Source organism: Neophocaena asiaeorientalis, unplaced genomic scaffold, assembly GCF_003031525.2.
Source record: "Neophocaena asiaeorientalis asiaeorientalis breed wild unplaced genomic scaffold, Neophocaena_asiaeorientalis_V1.1 scaffold598, whole genome shotgun sequence".
Lineage (NCBI taxonomy): Eukaryota > Metazoa > Chordata > Mammalia > Artiodactyla > Phocoenidae > Neophocaena > Neophocaena asiaeorientalis.
This window is the reverse complement of record NW_020173036.1, coordinates 649,126-671,796: the sequence shown is the minus strand read 5'-3', so window position 1 is coordinate 671,796 and position 22,671 is coordinate 649,126. Positions and strand designations below refer to the sequence as shown.

Here is a 22,671-nt window from a genome sequence, read left to right as displayed (position 1 = left end):
CACTTGTTCTCAAACCCTGTGTGATCAAGGGCTGCGCCCAAATCACCTAGTACCCTTGTTTAAAACACATAATTCCAGCCACCCCAGGACCTATAGAATGAGAATTTCTAGGGCGACTGAGAATCTGTATGCTTTACAAGTGCCCTGGCACGATTCTGGTTAGAGCCCTGTTGGAAAGCACTGGCGGTGCAAGTCTTCCTCTTGGTCCCTCGTCTGACCTTCTCAGACCCACAGACTCCCCAGGCTTGTAAGAGCTGGGCCCCAGAACCCCACCCTCCTCCCCTGATTTATTTTTCTCTGTGGTACTATCACCAGCTAACATTCCATTTATTTTACTTATTTTTTCTTTATTGTTAACTGTATAGCAATGACGCACATAACGGACACTCAACAGTGATTTGCTGGATTGGTGGATGGATGGATGGATGGATAGGGAATCACAGAACCAAGAAGCTTTCTACCTAAGGATATATGTTACAACTGAGATAAAAGGGAAACAAAAGGGAAATAATTTCATCAAAGAAAAATTACATAAGAGGATGTGGCCGCTTGTTGGCTTTCTCTTTAGAGGGTCTCAAGTCTAGGCATATGTAGAAATAGAGAAAGCAGGTCACAGAGACGCAAAGAGGAGAAGAAGGCTCACCGAGGGCCTGGGGCAGAGGAGACAGAAGAGAGAAGCTCGGGGAACCCATGGGAGCCCGCACTCCACCGGGACATGGGAACCTGGCTCAGTTTTCCCACAAATAGCTATGGAATGTCAATAATCTCCAGTCCTTTCTGAATTAGTAAGTTGCTTTGGGACTTTTATTATCAAACTTGAGAGTTTATTCTTGAAATAAAGATGCGTTTTCCCTTGGAATTCTGAGGCTTTTTCCTTCAGCCCCTGGCAGCCTAAGTTAAGTACTTTACTCCCTGTGACTGTAGGTGTCATTGATATTCATAAAGTTCTGGATGGCACTGTCTTTATTTGTGTGGCTATTAGGCTGTCTTGGCCAACAATGCCTGAAAGTTACTTTAAACTTTAGCATTCTATCATGAATCCATGGTTTTATTTAAAATAAAATTGGTTTTTGGTTTATGTCTTACCAGGGATAATATAGAGAGATAGAGAACCAGTGAAAGTTTGATTGATGCATATCTGATCCCGGAAGAGACCGTCAAAATCAGAGTCCAGTGACAGACAAGTTATCGGGATTTATATGAAAGGATGGCTGAGCATTGCTGGGAAAACAACTGATTTTTTTATTAGGGAAAATTCTGTCTGATTAGCCTATCGGAATTTTCACCCCATCTCCTAAGAGGTTAATTTTTTTTAAAGGGGCAACCAGTAGACTTACTTGGATTTTTACAGACACTTTTGCTAGATTCTTTACCAAAGACTATTAATAAATAACGCTGGGATTGTGTAAAAATTTATTATGGGTCAGGAAGTAAATAGATTCAGTTTCAAGAAACAAAACTGGGGCTGAATTAATCCTTCTCTGAGGAAATACACAAATAATGGGATTCCCTGGGGACCCGGCTTAACACTAATTTTATTTTTAAATTTTATAATTCATCTGAGAGAGGGAGACTACCATGAAATTTATGCATTTGTATATTTCTCTAAGTTCTTCTGGTTTGAAAAATATTAAATCAGTTGGAGTGAGTTTCTAAGACTCTTCTAAGATTGTGTAAGTCAGCACAAAAGTGTCAGATAACCTTCAAGCAAGAATAAAATAATACATTTAGGAGAAAAGCATGTAAACCATACTTATACGATGACGAACTTCAAGCTATGAATAACTACCAGGGAAAAGGATTTGAAATTGAGGATTGGAAAGGCCCCGTGGTCATCTAATTCAGTAAAATATTGTAAACTGGCTTCCTCTACACATAGGGATTCACTGTGCATATTAAAAGCTTGGGGAGAAAACTGCAGTAAATAAGTCTGTTTAATTTTGTTTATTCTGGGTTCAAATAAGTTTTCAATAAGTGAAAACATGGGACGTTAATATCATAGTCGGCTACCGAGAGAAGGGAGGCTTTTGAGCACCATGCCTTTGGAGGTAGATTCACGGGGAACTCCATTACCAAGTACTTCTAGCAGAGACCAAGCTCCACATTGGATGGACCACGGATCCAACCCAATATGGCAGCTCAAATCTTCTCAGTCCTCAAAGCCCAGTAAAAGTGGTGGACATTTGCTCATTTGTCCAGATAACTAAGCTGATGGTGACCCACTGAGTGGATAGAAGAGACCTGGCAGCTCCAAACAGGAGAGCCTGAAGCTGGCTGTGTGTGTCACCCAAGAGTAAGAGCAAATCATATCTCTGCACATGGGGACTCAGCTAAAGAAAAGCCAGACTGGACTTCCCTGGTGGCGCAGTGGTTAAGAACCCGTCTGCCAATGCAGGAGACATGGGTTCAAGCCCTGATCTGGGAAGATCCCACATGCTGTGGAGCAGCTAAGCCCACGCACCACAACTACTGAGCCTGCACTCTAGAGCCCGCGAGCCACAACTACTGAGCCCACGCGCCACAACTACTGAAGCCCGAGCGCCTAGAGCCTGTGCTCCAGAACAAGAGAAGCCACCGCAATGAGAAGCCCGCGCGCAGCATCGAAGACCCAACGCAGCCAGAAAAAAACAAAAAAGAATTAGCTTCAGCATTTTTAATGACCTTTAAATCACACATAATAAAATCTTGATTGACCAGACTATTAAAAAAAAAAAGAAAGAAAGAAAAGTCAGAAAATCAGACCTACAGGGAAGGCTGGTATCCCTCCCAGTCACTGCTGATCCAGCTCAATGCCTAAGTTTTCACTTTCATCCAGATGTTTCCTGTCAGGAAGACACAGTCAATAATGTACGAATCTTAAAGACGGAGACAGATGTGGTTATTATTCCCTCTAGTCCTTTCCCGCCTTGGAGAAGACATATTGCTCGGGAATGACTACAATTTTTAAAAATTTAAGTTGATCTGGCCAGCTTATGAGTAAATGCCTAGCCATGACCATTTCAGAGCAAAAGTCTTTGCAGAATTACAGTCATCATCACAGTTTAGTTTGGCCTTTAAATTTTCACTGTAAACGCTTCAGACAATCACGCACGAGGGCTTCTGTCACAGAACATGGTCTTCCAGCAATGTTGGAGCAAGCAGCTTTCTCTGGGCTGCATCTGCTCCCAGAAGCCTATTTTTAATATTTGCTTTTATTTCTTAATCCTTCCAGACAATAAAAATGAAAGTCATTATAACCAAGTATGGCTGTGGTAATAAATACTTCAGAGTCCGAAAATACATTGTCCCTGCCTGACCAGTTGCCCAGTTTCCAGAACGTCTAGGTATTTGTCTAGCAGCAAGAGACCATTATCCTGCAACACAGTTGTATTCCACTGACACCTAGTCTCCTAATTAAAACTGGTATAATGATGGACTGCTTAAATTCTGGTTAAACATGTTCCTTTTCCATTTGCATTCAAAAGAAAACATACTCTTCCTCATGGGCACCCCATCCTGGGTTATAATTTGGTTTTCCTTTGCCAGCATCATAATGTCAGTCTGACGTGCCGCTGGTTAAATCTAAAAGAGCATCTACATGTGCCTCCCAGCTTGCCTGTTGCTTGGCAACACCAGTGGCCACCACCTCGTCAGGGTGAGTTCTCATTGGTTACAACTCTTGACAGGAGCCACTGACTTATTAGGAATGACACTTGATTATTCACCTAGACGGCTAGAGCTGATACTTACCAGCGGGAGATTTTGCATAAAATAAGTCATGGATATTTTTAATATCTGGGTGGCAGAAGGAGGCTACCAGTTTCGTTAACTGGTATTAATTTTACATTTATTAGTCACCAGTTTAGAGCACTCTAACATATTACTTTTCTATTTTCTAATCCAATAATATGTTTAAATACCATCTCCCATCTCCATTAGCTGACCCTTATTTATTCAGAAAATCCCCCTCTGATGAGTTCCTAAACAGCATTATAAACAGGTCTAAGAATGCCAAACAGAATGAAACATTAAATTCATAAAATTCAACCAATATTTATCAGCTCCTGTCTTTAAGGGGTTTATAATGTAGAAGGTGCAGAAACTCCTACATTATTACCAGGACAGTGACAGAGCGCACATCTTCTCTTGAGCATCGGAACTGAGCCCTGAAGATCTTGCTGAGTTTTGACGGAGGGAGAAGGTGCGTTGCAGGTGGAATGAGCGGCAGGAACAAAGGCATCTAGACAGAAAGTACAGGGTGTGTTCAGGGACCAGAGGAGTACATATTGGCTGGAACACGGCGTACGTGGAAGGGATTAGTGAGGAGAAACTGGAAGAAGAGGTAGAGGCATGGAGTCGGCTGTTCTGTCAGGGGAAGGCTTGGTACAAACTTCACTGTAGAGTGAGGAGCTATTAAATCCTTGAAAGCGGTGGGGGGGGGGAGTAAGGAAGAGGGCTTCCACTTCAGCTGTTTAGCCTCCAAGATGCCAGACGTCCCCTGGACCCTGGGGCGGAGCAGGGAAACCGAAAGGGGTCCCTCTGGAGTCTCTGCTCTGCCGTGGCCCCCAGGCGGGTGGCTCCCAGGGGCCGTGTTTGATCTCAGAGTGGTAGCCTCTGCTCGGGCTCTTCTCTGAATCCCTCTACGTGTATGGACAGGTGTGGCACCCAGCCTACACAACATCCATGTGCGGGGGTGGAAGGGGGGGTGGGCATCGCAGTTTAGAAGTCTGAGTTGACACAGGAGAGACCCTCTCCCTGCTCAGGAAATGTGTCTCCCCCCAGCACTCAGGCTGACCCCATTCCGCAAACTTCCAGGAGCTCCAGAGGCTTAACTGTGCGTGTTTGTTTGCTTTTCAAGCTCATGGCATCAGAGCTGCATTGAGCAAAATTATAACCTAGAAGTTAATTAACTGAGGAGCAAAAGGAATGTGGATGCTGATTTTGGAGAAAAAAGCAACAAGCCAGGAGTCAGTGGATCTGGAGTCTCACTTTTATTAAATTATGTAAGCATAAAATCAGATTCTGCCTTTTAGATCTTTATGTAATTCTGAAGTCAGTGCGTCAAACCGATGTCAAAAGGCCTTCTTAGGGATGGCATTGCTGGAGGCTTTACTGCCCGCAACTAGGAAGCTGCCTGCTCTTTCCATGGTCCCCAAGCAACTGTCTCAGCTGCTGCCTAGTGACCTCGGAATCCTAGCGTGTCCATGGAAAGAGACTCTGCAGCTCATTGCAAATAGCCCCTCAGTTGGGAGTGAGTGAGGACTCAAGTTCAGAGAGATTCAAACGACTTGTCCAAAGTAAGAGGTAGAACCAGTATGGGTCTCAGGTCTTTCACTCAGGGCCAGCTCCCAGCAAACTGCATTGCATTCATGCTGCAATGGAAAGAGCACCTCACTCCATTAACGTTTCTTACATACCTTCTATGTCAAGGCCCTCAAGGAATATTGAGTCACATCCTGTTCTACAGAATCAACTGAATGTGTTGCGTTGTGCTCATTTCTAACAGAGCAAGTACCAGAAACTTCAATAATACACGTGACAACATACAGCAGTTGCCAGAAGACGGCGTCCCTGAAAGTGTATTAGCTACCTCTTGCTGTGTAACGGATTACCCCCAAACTTAGCTTAAAACAACAACCCTTTATTAGCTCATTGCTTCTGTGGGTCAGGAATCTGTGCATGGCTTAGCTGGGTGCCCCTGCATCAAGGTCAAGTAGTCAAGCTGTTGGCCTGGGCAGTGATCTCATCTGAAGTCTTAACCGGGAGGAGATCTGTTTCTAAGCTTACTCACATGGTTATTGGCAGGATTCAGTTCTTAGCGGGCTTTGGAGGGTAGGATAAGAAGCTTTGTTCTATGTCCTAAGAGCAGGCGGCTTCCTAGTTGGGGGCAGTAAAGGCTCCAACAATGCGATCCCTAAGTCAGTGGGAATCTCCAAAGAATTTTAACAAAACATTGCACAGATGACAAGTATTTTCAGAAGACCAATCTGGTGACTGAGTACAGGATGGATTAAAAGTGAAAAGACAGGAGGTACTTTCTGAAATTGTTTTCTTAGTACATCTATGTGCCAGGCACTATACAAGGTACCCAGACTATAAAGATGCTTAAGATATGGTCCTTGTTCTCAAGAATCTCATAGATGATACCTCATAGATGATAGCTATGTTCCAGGTTACAAGCAGCAAAGCCTGAATTAGAGTGGTCCCTAGGGAGAAAAAGATGAAGGGACAGATGTAAGAGAGGAAGTGATGTTAACATGGTGAGGCAAGACAGGTGGATCCAATAGGACACTGTCCGCGTGGAAGAAGAGAAGAGAGAATGATGCCGGGCATCCCAACCAGTCTGGGAGCATGGGACTCTTCCAGAGGACAGCCGCCAGGCTCGGAACACTCACTGCCTTCTAAAACTTGCACACATTTTGTTTCTAATCTTGGACACAACTCTTCAACAGAGGTATTATTATTCCCATTTTGCAGATGAATAAATAGACTTATTGAGGTTAAGCTATTTGCCCATCACACAACTAGAAAGTGCCAAGGAGAGGAAACCTAATTATTGGCTTTGAGTGTTTTCTCTCCCCAGGCCAAGTGTATTTTACAACTTCAGAGTCTTAGCCTCGAGAAGACCTCTCTACCTCCTGGAATTAACTCTCTTGTCCTCTGTCTACACCTTGATTCACACTTCCTCAGACTCAGTCAGTAAAGATTCCATTTTTTTTTTTTAACTAAGCAATTATACAGTAAACTCCAGGTGAGCAAGGACTTCCTTCCTTGGGGAATTTCCTTCCCAGGCTGAGGATGGTGCTTTTCCCTTGATGGTTACTGCTAGTTACCAAAAATCTGACCATCCTTACACTCAGCATCATCTATAAAAAAGATAACCAGGGGGCTTCCCTGGTGGCGCAGGGGTTGAGAGTCTGCCTGCCAATGCAGGGGACACGGGTTCGAGCCCTGGTCTGGGAAGATCCCACGTGCCGCGGAGCAACTAGGCCTGTGAGCCACAACTACTGAGCCCACGAGCCACAACTACTGAGCCTGCGCGTCTGGAGCCTGTGCTCCACAACAAGAGAGGCCGCGACAGTAAGAGGCCCGCGCATCGCGATTAAGAGAGGGCCCCGCTCGCAGCAACTTGAGAAAGCCCTCACACAGAAACAATGACCCAACACAACCAAAAATAAATAAATTTTAAAAAAATAAATAAAAAGATAACCAATGTGAGAGGTGAGAGATGCAAAATGGGAAACTTTATCCCCAGGCTTGGCTGCTGGACTATAATCCTTCCCCCAAATCATTCTTTTTAATCATTAATTTAAAAATTAATAACATTAATATTTTTTCTGATTATGAATATAACATATGTGCATTATGAAAAAAATGTGGAAAAAACAAAAATAGAACTCACTCATTATCCTACAAAGAAGATGAAACAGAACAACCAAATGAGAGTCTTTTGTTAAGATCTGTGTGATGATAGCATTGTGCATTCATCTGTGCATGTGTGTTTGCACAAGCCACCTATGCCTGCTTGTCTGCAAATCTAGGGGAATAACTGTGGGGTTTGTGGATTGTATAAAGATGATTGCAAGCCCATCAAAGAGAGCTTTTGTTTGTATGCAACTCATGTAAGAGTAAATATTCCATAACTGCTTGGGTATAATGCAAGGAAGAAAACCTGAAGTGATGGTATTGTCCAACATACAGATCATGCTCCAGTGTCTTACAATATTTTCTCTGCATTGCTTTTTAAAACATTTTTCATATTACATGCCCCATCTCATATCACATTAACCTACGTAAAAATGTCATTATCCATTCAGTTCAACAGACAGCAGGCAGAGTGTGGTAGAAATTATAATCACGCCAGCCGACAACAAAGCAGCCTAACCACAGCACACAGAAGAACTGATGGTGGGCAGCTGGTCCAGCCTCCACTTTGCACTGTCCAGGCATACGATCGGATTCAATATGGAGAGACCCCTCTTTATACACAGGGCATGCTTCTGAAGAGTTGCGTGTAAATCAAATTTTATGTTGCATCCCAGCTTTGTTGCATGAAAGAAGCTTCAAGCTTGATATCTAAAGAGACTTCCTTTCAAACAGTATTCTTCATTTTACCATGTTACTATCCCTCTGAAATAAATCTAAAAGACATTTTGGTATATGAGATCGCATTAAGGTATAGTTCACTTGTACCGCTAATTTTATTAAAATAATGGAAGGAATGTAGTCAGTGAGCTAGTCATAGAAATGGGACTTAGAGAGTACTAACTTCTCCAGCATTAAGTTAGTCAGAGCTTTACTGAGAGTAAAAGCCTAGAGGCTACTAGAAGTGACCCGTTTGCCCACACTTTTGTACTGATGGATTATTAAATTGATGGCTTGTGAGAATTTAGAAAAGAACGCAGCAGTCATAAGCGTCCAACTCAGAATTACCAAGATAGTAATTCAGGAGAGTCATCCTCATTTTTTCCTCTTTTTTTTTTTGAGTGGACTTCAGGATAGGTAGATGAGGTAGATTATACTTCTGTTCTGGCAAATTACTTGGCAAGTCCTCCACCACTGACATTGATAAGATGCTGCCTGGGGGATATTTACTTAGGTTCACGCACAGCTGACCAAAGAGCTGGAAACAGTGATACTGACCAATTCCGTGGCTGCCTAAAGTCTAGTGGAGGGCCACAGCTCTGTGTCCGATCCTGTGTACATAGCGACAAACTAAAGGCTTAGAAGGCATACTGACCAAATTCCAAATGGAACAAAGAAGGAATAGCCAAGGACACAGGAGATGACATTTGAATGTGTGAGCACACCCTTGGTCCACCCACACTGAGTACAATCACCCCAGTGCTCTAAGCCCTTATGGCTTGATGAGCAGAAAGTTCTTTTTCCCCAGATTTCCTCTCCAGATACTCCCTCTAAGAGTCCCGGCAACAAAATACAAGGGGAGGGTCTCAGACGCTCTGCCGTCCCTCCACTGGGTGTGTAGGTGTGTTCTGCTTTGCACATCTGCTCCTTGACCAGCTGCCCATAGGTGCCACCCAGGCTACTGTCCCCGCCCCGGGCCATGGAGCCCTGAACTCAGACTAGCTCACTCAGTCTCACTCAACAGGGGCGCCCTTCTGCTTCCCAGGACCAACTCCCACAGCCAGCAGTGGGGTCCCTGGGGACACAGTACTTTCCTTACATCCCAGAGCACATGGGGCTGGCTTGGAGGGGGCCATAGGAAGGAGGGGTCCAACGAGACCGTGGGATCCTGCAGCCTCGGGCAGCAGCAGCCCAGGCTGGCCCCCCTGCTGGGCCTCTCCAATCACCTGACTGTCTCAGGGCAGGTAAGAGATGGCTCTGCTCAGAACAAATGGTGGGACAAGTTTCTACAGCAATACGTGTTAGGTCAGTGTAAAGCCTTTCCAACGAATGGACCCTCGAGGGTCAAAAAACCAACTGCACATGATGATGACTCGTGGAAAAACACCTTGTGGTTTTCGTTGACCTGAACGTCAATATTTGTCTGTGTTATGTGTCTTCCCAAAAAGTCAACATGTACCCCTGGCTTTGCGACTGACTTGCAGGGAAGGGATCCATTTATGATTTACGGGATTGCACCTGAAATGCTGTTTCCATTTTTACTATATACCAAGTGCTGTTCTAAGTGCTGGGGATACAAAAATGAACAAACAGACAAAAGTCTCTCCTGATCTCAGGAACTGATATTTTGGTATCAAAAAAGTAAACTCTAAACATAAGTAACATTTCAAAGTATGTTTTCCATATGAAATGCTCAGAACAATGTATCACAGCATGTTGCTTTAGCTACAATGTTTGCCCATAATGTACACCGGTTAAAAGGATTCTGCAGCCATAAAGAGAAACAAAATTGAGTTATTTGTAGTGAGGTGGATGGACCTAGAGTCTGTCAGATAGAGTGGAGTAAGTCAGAAAGAGTAAAACAAATACCATATGCTAACATGTATATATGGAATCTAAAAAAAAACAAAAAACTGGTTCTGATGAACCTAGGGGCAGGATAGGAATAAAGATGCAGACGTAGAGAATGGACTTGAGAACACGGGGAGGGGGAAGGGTAAGCTGGGACGAAGTGAGAGAGTGGCATAGACTTATATATACACTACCAAAATAGATAGCTAGTGGGAAGCAGCCGCATAGCACAGGGAGATCAGCTCCGTGCTTTGTGACCACCTAGAGGGGTGGGATAGGGAGGGTGGGAGGGAGACGTAAGAGGGAGGGGATATGGGGATATATGTATACGTATAGCTGACTCACTTTGTTATACAGCAGAAACTAACACAACATTGTAAAGCAATTATACCTCAATAAAGATGGTGAAAATAAATAAATAGATGTTAAAAAAAAAAAAAAAGATTCCCCTCGTCGTTTCCGACTTGGCTTTTCAAACATACAGGAGAGAATAAAAGGTCACGTGCATGCCCATCAGGCTCCACAAAGAATTCCACCCACTCAAGCCGGACTTTTGGGGTCAATGTAGTGGGTAGCCAAAATGAGACCTAAATTTGTTGAAGGTGGGTCACAGCTACATGAACGTTCATAATACCATTCTTTCTTTCTGTGTGAATGTTAGGTGTTTTCCATAATAAAGACATTTTAGTATTAAAAAAAGAAATTCAGTAGTTGTCCTGCATGGGCACTGAAGGCTTTTAAAGTCTAGGGTTCCCTATATTTGAAGGTTTAAACAGCTTAAGCAGAAGTGAATAACCATCCATCCACATGCTGTACAAATGACTTTTGTACTGAACAAGAAGTTGAAATGGATGACCTCAGGTTCCTTTCAATACTGAGATTCTATATTCTAGTGGAGGATCTAAAGTATAATTGGAACCAAGCAAACAGGGATTTGGGCTAATTCCAGAGTTGGTACATATGGATTGTGGTCTATTTACTCTCTAATGCTAACCAAATGTCACGAAACTGAGTACTGAGTCTCATTTCTAAGCATTTAATGATCATTTTCATAATTATTTCACAGTATTTACTCTAAATCCTTCCTTCTTTTTTGCTTTCAAAAAAAAAACAGATTGCTTAAACTAAAATAGACGTTTACAGCAATCGTATTTGATAATATTTGTGAATTTTAGATCTTCCTCTTGAATCTTAGGTGCATGAAAGCTACATTCGAAATGACGACCATTTTTCCAGGAAGCACCCCATATAACCTCTTCATCTGCCGCTCATTTAGGTGTGCTCCCTGCATGGTGTCCTAATTACAACTTTGTTATCTGCTATCAGATGATGCCTCTAATCAGCCAAGCCTGCAACCTGCTCCTGGCCCATTTAAAGCACTACGCAGAATCCAGGGACGCTTTCGACATCCAGAGGTAAGGGCGTTGCATGGCTACATTACAGATGAGAAATCACCCGTTCGAATTGCTGCTTCTTGTAACTGTACGTAATTGCCAGACAATTACCTTGGGACCAGCAAACTATGGAAATGCTAGAAGCTCCTAAAAGTATGGGTGGACGGAGAAGAAGAAATGAAAACCACGGAAAATGTGAAGCAAAAGCAGACGAAGCCCAGGGGGTTGTGGCTTGTGGAGGGAACCCTGAGTGGGCAGTGTTTTGTGGGTGGACTTGCCCTCCGACCTCTATAGACCCAGGAGTGGGCAAGATATGTCTGGGCAGAAAGGACAGCGTCCTGAGGGGCGGGGGGTTGGGGGAGAGGAGTCCATGCATTTTTAATTCAAGAAAAACGGTGGCACCCCTCAGGCTAGAAGCCAGGACTTAGTGGCAGGCCCTCAGTTTAAACGACTGACTGTCTGGCTTTTTGCCTAATTGTCCTGCGCTAAATTATGGTTTATACCAGATGAAGAGTCACACAGCAGATTAGCCAGAAGCCAACTCGCTCTTATTATCATTGTTAATAAAATAATAACATAATCATCACCAGCATTTACATTCTACCGTATTATTTACAAAACTCTCTCCTCTACATTCTCTCTGGTCATGAGATGGTGAGTTGGGTAAAGATAAGATGGGCCCAGCAGCCATAAAAACAAAGTAAACAACTCTTAAAACCTTTACATCGTCAACAGTTAGGATCAGATGAAATCACATTCAGTAGTCGAATTATTGTTTTTGCTGTCACAGGGAAATGTGTCATCAATTATAGAAATGTTTTCAGTAAAAACAGTCAAAATAAAAGACGTCACCCGGAGGAAATGTCGTGTAGTCCTTAATGATAAGTGATTGGTTATAGAATTTATGAAGAAAAGGAACTAAGCATGTGCCTACCTCAAGCCAGAAAAATAGACCTTTTCATTATAAAAGGATATGAACACCCAGTTGTGAGCCTTTTTAGAAGCAACCTGACTACCCCTATGACATAGCAAAAAAGAATTATTCTAGCTTAAAACGGCCATTTGGGGGGCAGGTTTCCTAGAACCTAAGAGGTTAATTTTTCTGAAGTTACTGCCAGACACTTTTCCTTGTGTCTGTTTCTAAAGTGCAATGTGTGTTTCCTATAATAATATACATATGTTCATGAAGCTGGTACCAAAGTTTGTCTTGTATTTATTTGAGCCTAAAAGGGCCCTGGTTTTTTGTTTGTTGCTCTTATGAAAACTGTAAAATCCCTAGGAAGAAGAGGGAGACAGAGCTAATAAAACTAGAAAATCAGGTTGTTAATTTCATCAATCACAATTTGCTGTACATCCGTCAATCGTTAGACGCTGGCCTTGGATGGGCTCTGCAAGGCCTCTGTAAAGCACATAGGCTTCGGGTCAAGTGTTTTCCCTCCTTCCTGGGGAGGAAAATATAAAGTGTACTTCTTGGTTTTGACTGAGTCCGGTTTGCAGCTACCGGAAGGAAGGCTGAAAGTTGAATACCTGAGGCTCTCCTCCCCTCCCCCATCTTTGTCTAGATCGGCTGTTATGTGTTTATGTTTCCCCCTCAAATTCTGCTCTCATGCCCCCAGGATCTAATCCTGGGGGCTCCTCTCCCACCACCTCGCTTCGGATCTGCCAGAAGCTCCCCTTTCAAACAGGTAGACGATGGAGTCGTGCCCCTCCAGGAGTGGGTATGATGGGGAGGCCCGTGGCTGAGTCCTTTCCAAACGCAAACTGTTCTCTCTCCCGTAGGTGCTACTGCTGCTACACCACAGATGTGGTTGCCAGCGTCGCCTTTGGCGCCCAGGTGAACTCCCAGAAGGCTCCCGGGCACCCCTTTGTGAAGCACTGCCGGCGCTTCTTCGCAACCTCCATCCCCAGACCGATCCTGGTTTTAATCTGTAAGTACAGCTCCTGTGGAGGGGGGGGGTAAATTGGGCAAGTTGGGCAGACCCCGTGACACCCCGGTGGCCCCAGAGGGCTTCGGGGCTCAGCCCCTGCCACCTGGAAAGGGTACTCAGGGTGTCTCTGAGAGTCACCCTGCGGAGTCTGCCCTGCAGAGCCCCTGTTTTCCTGGAGCCGCCCAGGCTCCTCTGCACCAGTCTGGAGCCACTTATTACCAACACAGGTAGCCCTGGCCTGGCTCATCGCTGCCTTAGCGAGCATGGCCGCCGTGCACCGGGCTGAGTGCTTTGCCTGCATCGCTTCTGTTAGTGCTGGTTTTCACCCCATCAGGAAGGCATTCTCCTCCCCACTTTACAGATGAGAAAACTGAGGCTTAGAAAGGCAGAGCCAAGACTGGAACCCAAACCTTTCATTTTCTAGGGCATGTTTCTCACCCCCAGCAAATTCCTCCTTAGAACCCTTCTCTGCTTGAAGCCAACGCATAGTGAATTAGAAATCATATGTGATGGGTGACTAGCAGATTACCGAATGCTGTGGAGACCAGTCCATTTATTTTATTTCTGTTTTAGAAGTGAGTTTTTACCCTCTGGCCAATTCCGGCATCTTCTTGCTTTTTATGGAAGCAATGAAGTGTTGTTATTACGGTTATTGATTATTGCCATAATTCCTAACCATTCTGCTGGGCTGGTAAATTCTATTCATTCCTTGGTTAGTTTCATTCCCATTTCTGAGTCAATTTCTGTGGAAGCCCCAGTCACCTCCATCTGCTCTGCACTGACATCGTAGGAGTTGTCCCTCTGGGGGTCCAAGCAGCCTCCTCCTTCGCCCCTCACCCTCTGCACTCCAGGGAAATGCCCTTGCCATCAACCATGGAGCGCCCTGCAGGGCAGGTGGGTCCGCTGTTCCATGGCTGCTGCCGCTCCAAGCCCTCCCTCCCTGCTGTGTCAATCTGGTTCAGGCTCCCACTGTTGAAAAGGGGCGTGGATCCATTAGGGTCCTCTCCCCCGGCTCCCACATGTGCCTGTGTACAGTAGGCCCACCGTGAATGCTGAGGAGCTGAACTGAGCTGAGCTCCCCAGAGACGGGCTTGGCCCACGGCCCAGGCTACCGTCCAGGAGGGAGCCTCGTCATGGAGGCTTGTCATGCCCAGGGCATGGTGGCAAGGGCACAGGCTGCACATGGCACGGTAAGGGACGTGCCCACAGGGGACGAGGCCAGCATCCCTGTCAGCAGCCACAGTGGCAGCTCTTAGAAACAATTCAGGTGGCAGCTCTGGGGAAAATGATCCAAAGGAAAATAAAAAATGCAAATGACCAGAAAGTTAAGTAAGTAGATCGGCTTCTACCACTTGCTAAGACTTGAAACATGGCCTACAATCTGTTCTTTCCTGATGAAATACAAAGACCTTGGACCCTCATCTCTAGGACCTGGGAAATTAACCTATGAGCATGAGACCTGAGGGGTAGATGGAAGTGGGGATTCAACTGTACAGACGTTTATCAAGTGCTTACTATGTGCAAGGAAAGGTAAGGGGTCCCGAGGTAGAATAAGACAGAACCCTGCTCTGAGCAGTGGCAGTTCAGAGGGGAAGACAGGCCTTCAAAAGACCGATTCAAGGCCAGGGCTCGCTTCCTGGCAACAGGCATCTAATAGCCCTGGTTTATTCTCACCCCCTTTTCAATGCTACTTTTGTTTTTCTCTTTCAAGTATCATTTCCATCCATAATGGTCCCACTGGCCCGGATTTTGCCCAATAAGAACCGAGATGAACTGAATGGCTTTTTTAACAGACTCATTAGGAATGTGATTGCCTTGCGGGACCAGCAAGCAGCAGACGAGGTAACGTATTTTAATAGGACACAGCATCGAAATGGAGTAGAAGCTAAGCTGGCATTGCTGTCTGTTTTCTCTCCCTCCAGTCCCAACCCCACACACCCACACCATGCTGTCCTTCGGTGGCCTACCCCTTAGAGCTTGCCGGGGCAGCCGAGGCGGGGCAGTGAGGAGGGGTAAATAAGGAGAGAAGGGTGAAAGCAAGCAGGAAGGGCGGTGGGGAGAAGCCCAGAGCAATCTGTCCACACTCTGACCCAGGCGAGTAGAATTCAAGCTGTCCTCCCCCAAGCCCACGGGCCTCCCTATTTCAAGCATCACTCCCAGCCCAGGTTACGGGCAGCCTCAGAGAGTTTTCTAGGTAAATTTGCCCACGTGTTTTTCATCGGTGTATTCTTTATATTGAAAAACAGCAAGACGGAGCTTTACAGCACAAACAGCATCATCATTAGAGGGGAGTTCAGGCAGCTGTCACCAACCCCACGTTCCCTTTCTGCGTGGGGGGCGTTGCTGCAAAATGCGCGGTCGAGGGCTTCTCGTGCTTCACTGAGACCTAGAAATTTCTTTCCTCCTTGAAGACTTGCCCTGTGCTTGGCTCACAGTAGGAATCGAGTAAATATCTGTTGACTGAACTTGGCTGAGAATAGAAATAGGAGTTTTCAGTGTCAAGGAAAATAACTTCAATACTGCATATGCTCACGCATGTATAATGCTATCCTTTATGGCCCTTACTGCAGTCAAGGAAACCACTTAAAAGGAAAAAACAAGGCTGAAGTGTCTCTTCCCGAGCTGACTTGTGTCAGATGTAGCTGTAGCATGTTTTCTCAAAGACTGGGCGGCTCGGGGGGGATCACCAAGCGGGGGACGGAGGTCCAGTGCTGCAGCATTGGCCGAGCGTGAGATCAGGGGTCAGTTAGTGGCCGGGTGCACGGAGCAGCCTCAGGCACAGCCTCGGCCTGCCCGGCTTCACTTTCTGGATCCTGTGCAGCAAAGGTTTCCTAGACCAGAAGGTGACGGAAGCTCACAGGTGCAGACAAGCTCACAGCCCTTTGGCCCAAACCGCTGAGAACTCAACCTGCCGCCCTTAGAGGTGTGGGAAGAATCAGCTCCCTGGTGTCCCTGGCCCAGCTCTGCCATCTAAAAGGACAGACTGTTCTCATCCAGGTTCATGCCTCTCCAGGGTGAGGATGGAGCCTGGGGAAGGAGTGGCGAGGGAAGTCCCATTTTCAAACCTTAGTATCGCGGTGAAGGTCCTCCTTCACGCATGTGGGGTTTGTCACACACCCCGCCCCCAGCCTGAAACACACTGGTTGTAGAATCAGGCTGAAAATTCTAACCCTGTTGCACCAAATAGCTTACTAAGAGGTGAGGGGTTATTAAAGGTCCAATTACTGGGATTGCCTCAAGCTTTTCCTTTTATAAACTCGAGAGCTATTTGTTTCAAACAATGAGCTGATCTGAGAAAAACCTCCCAACCACAAATCCAGGACTGCCCGTGTCAAGACAGAGCTATATGGTTACTAAGAAAACTTGCTTTAAACCCATCTAAACTCTGTAGACATTCCATCAAGCAGATGTGTGTTTGCGCAGTGGAAAATGCAGCACAGATGTTAAAAGGTAAATATTTTCCTAAGCTCTGGCCGATGGGTGGATTAGACACCTACATCTATCAGGGTGCATATTTCTCTTGGATATAACCATAAACCAGCACTGTTGCAGTCCTAAATGGGCAGTGTTCAAATAGCCTCCGTGATGCAGTGCAAACAAAAGAAACCCATCTACACTAATGCTCCTCTCCAGCGCACGGGCCCCAGAGAGCAGCCCTTTCCTCTGGCCTCTGGAGCTGGAGGTTAAGACAGATTTCTGTAAGGCTCCATAGCCCTGAAGCAGCCTGGCTGAGCCGGGATGAGAGGAAAGGTTGCCAGCTGCAGCTCTGCCACGGGGAAAACCCAACAGTGTGGATGTGCCTGTGCCCTCCCTCCCATCGTTGCCCCCACATGACTCCAGCAAAGCCACAAGCAAGCCTCAGGGACCACAGCTGTACCGCACCCGAGGAGTTTCAAACGTGCCGGCCAAGAGAGAGCCCGGGGATGCTCTGCGGTCCCCAGCTAGCATCCCGGAGCCGATAGAGCAGAAGATGCTCACCTCCCACGCGTGCCATCGTGCCCTGCCCCGGGACCAGGGGTAGAGTCCCGGTTGTTGACCAGGCAACAGGAAGGCAGCTGGCGGAAAGCCAACCCTTGTGGATGCCATTTGGGAAGCAGAACGAGTAGGGCTAGGGCGGAAAGAGGGTGGAAAGGGCCATTCTCTCAGCCATTCCCACCCGAGCAGACTGGCAGGACACTGAGGCCTTGCCTCCTAAGTCTCAAGGTTCTTGCCACCCACAGGCTTAGCTGGGAGCCCTGCTGCAATCTCAGCAGACACCCCCCAAGGTCACAAAGCTGGGAAGCAGTAGAGCTGCAAACGTCTCACGTCTCCAAGGCTCCTGCTCCGAGTGGCACGCAGTTGCGAGCAGATCCAACACAGCCTTCCTCAAAATGCACGTAGGGCGTTGCATGTTTATCTGTGGGGCTGTTTATTGCATAGCTAACGTGCTCGGCACAGTACAGGCATGGTGTGCGAGTGGAGACGCAAGAGACCCCACGTGACATAACAATCACCTTAACAGACGCTAACGTGTGGGACACAGATGATTAATGCAATAGGAATTCAGAAGCCAACCGGTTGAGACAATGATACAAGTAAAGTTCTCTGGAATTATCATTCCTTCTGTTGGTGGCTCTAATGTTCTCCCTTACGCTGTTGAGTCCCATAAACTTCAGAAAAGAGTGACATACTGGTTGTCACTCGTCACATCAAAGAGCTGTTCAAAGATGGGATGTGCCAGGTACAGACTGTCAACCCTAGAGCCATACGTAAACACTTCCATTGCTACCATGAGGGGTAGTAAAAATATAAAGAATACGCAGATTGCTGATAAGGAAGGTAGGGGGAAATGGTAAGAAACCTCTAACCACTTAAATGGGGTAGGAGATTACTGAGGATAAAAAGGACCCACATGAGGAGGCTAGACTAAGGGATGCAAAATACAGACTGGAGACTTTGAAGACAGGCTTTACCAAAGCTAGTTCCCTCCCCCGCCCCCAGGTCCTGTTAACTCCCTGCTGTGAGAAACACATGGCGCAGAAGTAAGCCCTGGACGGTGGGGAAGTGAACAGTGGAGCACATGCTTTGATTTAAATCCATATGATGCTTCAGTTGCTTTCTTGCTGGAAAGACCAACCAGCCAACAATACAAACACGGATAAAGTAAAAACAATAAAAGCCCCCCTGGTTTTCCCAGCTCCTCAGCTCGCTGTGAACTGTGGGGTATGGATGTTGCTAAACATTTTCTATGCATGGACAAACATAATTAAAGATATTGTCCATGTTCTGTTCTTACAGCAATGCGATTCTCCTATGCATACCGTTCTGCAGCTTGCTCTTCTTACTTACCGAAGTGGCTTAACGTCTTCTTGACTCAGCCCAGATAGAGCAGCCTCAGCCTCTGTAATGGCAGCGTCACAGTCCGCTGCTGGCTGCGCTAGTCTCTGAACCAGTGCCGCAGCGAGGGATGGGCAGGGGGGTTCCAGGTTCTCTCCATCTCAGACCACCCTGCAATGAAAATCCTCGCTCCTCTCAAGCTCTTTAAAAGCTGCATGTGGACTTCCCTGGCAGTCCAGTGGTTAAGATGCCGTGCTTCCACTGCAGGGGGTGTGGGTTCAATCCCTGGTTGGGGAACTAAGATCCCACATGCTGAGCAGCCAAAAAAAAAAAGTGGAAATATAGTGTCCTACACATGAAACCTATATAATGTTATAAACCAATGTTACCTCAATAAAAATAATAAATTTTAAAGACATTTTTAATAAATAAATAACTAAAAGCTGCGTGTGCACATCTTCTTTTGTGCTCCAAGAAGCCTCTCTTATGTGACTCTAAGGCCAAAATATGCTCTTTCTTCTTTTGTTCCTTAGAGGCGGAGAGATTTCCTCCAAATGGTCCTGGATGCCCGACACTCCACCACCTCCGTGGGCGTGGAGAACTTTGACATGGTCAGGCAAGTCTTCTCTGCCACTGAATGCACAGTGAACCCTTCCCAGCAACACCAGCCCAGACTCCTGTCCAAGCCTTTGACTGTGGATGAGGTGGTGGGCCAGGCCTTCATCTTCCTCATCGCCGGCTACGAGATCATCACCAACACTCTCTCTTTCGCCACCTACCTCCTGGCCACCAACCCTGACTGCCAAAAGCAGCTTCTGAGAGAGGTGGACCATTTCAGCGAGAAACACGTGAGTACAGTTGTCCATGCGATTGTATGTTCATAGAAGTGAAACTTATTTTTGATAACCATCTTGCTAAAATCACATTCTAAGTTTATAAGGGTGCCATGGCCCATCTTCTCCATCTCTCTGGGTTAACAAGTAAAATGGAGTGCTCAGAACAACAGGGAAAAAGAAAAAAAAAGAAAAGAAAAATTGTCCCATGCCTTCATGGTCTGGGGTGGTCCACGAAACCAAGCCCGGCTCAGAGAAGCTGCAGAGTCCCGGGCAGTCAGGGTCAACGATCAGGGATGGGGAAGGAGGCCTGGTTTCCCAATGCTCTGTCTGTGGGGTCTTCATGCTCAGGGAGGTGGATGTGAGCCAGGAAATGGAGCCAAGTGGAAGGCAGAAGCAGGCCTAAGGATGGGCCAAGTCAAAGCCGGAATGGAGATGGGGGGAGTGCTGAGGAATAGGTCTGTGAATGGAGTGATGTGAAACGGGGCCAAGTCCAGATTCTAGATATTCCTTCTAGATGGGGCTGCTCTTTGCTGGACTGGAAGCAAACTTCCGAAGGTGCTGAGCTCGGCTACTGTTTTTTCTGGGTGCTTATGTGTGTACTGCTTTGACTTATGAGTTGTTAAAGAAAGTCATTTAAAAACTCTGCGCTTTCAAAGGAAGACCACCATAATAGAAATCTTTCTAGTACATTCTGATGTAATGACTATTACATTCACAACGTTGGGAGGAGGCCTGTTCCGTTATTGGAACCGTCAGAATTTTTTTTTCATGTATTGAGCTGAAAACTGCTTCCCAGGAAATTCCACTTCTTTATCCCACTGGGGAAAGTAGATGCAAGGTGAGGCTTTCTTTTGAAAACTGCACTACCTGTGTTACTAATTGCCTCAACTTCTGGCTCACCACGAGCTTATGGTCCACGTAAAGTTCTGTGACGTTATGACATCCGCCAAGCCCGGTGTCCCCAGTCCACTGCTTGGACCATTGATTTTCTGAGCATAGGTGCAAGAGTTTAGATTTATCCTTATTATTGCTCAAGTCAGCCAAAATAATTTCGAATCTTGATTCTACCATCTGTCATATTAGCAATTCCTCCAGCTCTGTGTCATCTGAGACTTGCTAAGCATGTCTCCTATTTCATCCAAGTCATTGATTAAAATGTTGAGCAGGACAGGTCTTCCCTGCAGGTTGACACTGATCTATTAATCAATATTCTTTGGGCATGGAGTCTCAACAAGCCATGAATCCATTAACCCTACTACCTACTTCCACCACCCATCTCACCTCATTTCATAGGTAGTTGTGGGATTTTTTCAGTTGAGGAGGTCAAGGAGGAAGGATCAAAGATGGCTGGGGTACATTACTGCAAGAGAAAGCATCTAGAGAGTGGTCAGCCATGTAGTGGACACGGTGGTGGCCTGGAGAGGGGACAACAGCTCTGAGAGGTAGAAGCCATGATTCTCACCTTCAGGGACTTTAATTGCCAAATAAAACAATAAGTTATGTCGATTTCAACAATCCCTCCTTCCAAATGAAATTCTCCAGGGCAACAGAAGGTAGCACTTAATCAGGTCTAGAATGTGTGGTGTCATTCACAGAGCTCGGGGCTCCGGGAGTCTGTCCCCCCAGCTACACTGGTTATGTTCACCGGCACAGTGAGTGTTTCCATAGGCCTTCATTCAGAGGCCCTCACGCACACAACCCCTTACCTCTGACATGGCCTAGACTGACCTTGACCTCAAGGAGGGTGATACGATCTCACTAAACCCTGGCCTCCTTCAAATCCCCCCAGTGTAGGATGGGGGCTTCTTTCCCCAGAGAACGACCTCCCGTGAGACTGTGCAGAATGCACATGGGCAAATAAACAGATTTCAGGAGGTAAAGCTTTTCAAACTTTAGTGTACATAAAATCATCTGGGAAGATTGCTAAGATGCAGAGTCCAGGGCCCTTCCTGCAGAGATTCTCTTTCCATAAGTCTGGGCCAGGGCCCAGGAACCTGTATTTTAAATACACATCCCAGGTGATTCTGACGCAGGCGGTCCCTGGTTCCACCTTGAGAATACAGCCTTGGACTCTCAGGGTCCAAAGCCCTGCCCCAGCCGTGAAAGCCCCTGGGTCATTTTCTCTCTCTAGGTAACAGGTGGAACTGTCTGAGAAATGGGAATATACAGAGCTGGTCTTTTTAAAAAATAAATTTGGCAGTCACGATAGTGTTAAAAGTTGTACAGCCTTGCACGTGGTTTACACGCAATAAATAGTTTCAGGTTCCCTTTTTTCTTTTCCTTTTTTTTTTCTGTAATCAGAGTTCTGTTAATATGGGCCATCTGTCAGAACATGGAAATGCAGTTTAGATGTTCACACATTAGATATTTTCCTGAAAATATTCCTGAAAATTTGCATGTAAAGTATGACTTGTGATAATTTTCCTGCTGGTTTCCATTCAACAAATATTTTCTGAGTGCCAGTTAATACCAGAGTCAGGCTCCAGACCCTACATCCAAGGACGTTCTGACCTAGTTCTTCCATGATATCCCTGTAGAGCCCCGCACATCTCATTAGATGGTCTTGTATTTGTCAATGAGGTCACTGGATTTGAGCTCTAGAGTTTCTCTTCCCTGAGCCATACCCTTTTTTTAGCAATGCCCTAAGAGAATCCAACAAAAGCTATGCTTTCTCCCCAAGAAAAAGTGATGTATATGTGTACTGTATCAGGATTCTTTCTGCTGACAGTAATAGAAAACTCAACCGAGGCTGGCTCAGAGAGTTTATTGACCCACGTAACTGAAAACTCCAGAGTAAGGCTGCCTTCAGGTATGGCTTGACGCAGGGGCTCAAACTCCGTCACTGAGACCCAGGTTGCTGTCTCTCCCCCTCTCTCAGCTCCAGTCATGCTGGGCACACTCCGTTCTTAGACAGGATCTCCCCTAGTGGTCTCGAGACAGCTGTGTAACCAGTATGTTGAACAGCCTGAACTAAGTGAACATGGAATCCTTTTGTGTTTTTTCCAATTATTTCTTTTAAATATGCTCTGACAAATCTCATCCCCTTTCCTTGATGATACTTCGGACAGATCGCAGAGGTTTCTGTTCCCTTTGGCCTTAAATAGCTCAGCAGTCTGGTCCAGGTTAAAACTTCAGTCTCAGATCCAGTTCATTGCCCGTCCATCCCCTTAACTCAGGCTGACCTATGGCCTGAGGAAGCTGTCTGGGGGAGGGGGTGTGGTTTGTTCTTCACCCACCTTCCCCTCCTTCCCCGGTGTCTCCTGTACCCCCATCTCCTCCCAG

At 46.0% G+C, this 22,671-nt stretch overlaps 1 protein-coding gene across 2 annotated transcripts in view; it reads left to right on the top strand.

The window, feature by feature from the left end:
* Nucleotides 1-22,671, top strand: part of TBXAS1 (thromboxane A synthase 1) — a 150,452-nt gene that overhangs the window by 80,565 nt on the left and 47,216 nt on the right. For both annotated transcript variants that reach the window (XM_024742512.1, XM_024742513.1), the window contains 4 exons: nt 11,242-11,330; nt 13,089-13,237; nt 14,949-15,079; nt 19,087-19,401. In XM_024742512.1, coding sequence (XP_024598280.1) covers nt 11,242-11,330; nt 13,089-13,237; nt 14,949-15,079; nt 19,087-19,401 — 684 coding nt within the window. The remainder of the gene's footprint in view (nt 1-11,241; nt 11,331-13,088; nt 13,238-14,948; nt 15,080-19,086; nt 19,402-22,671) is intronic.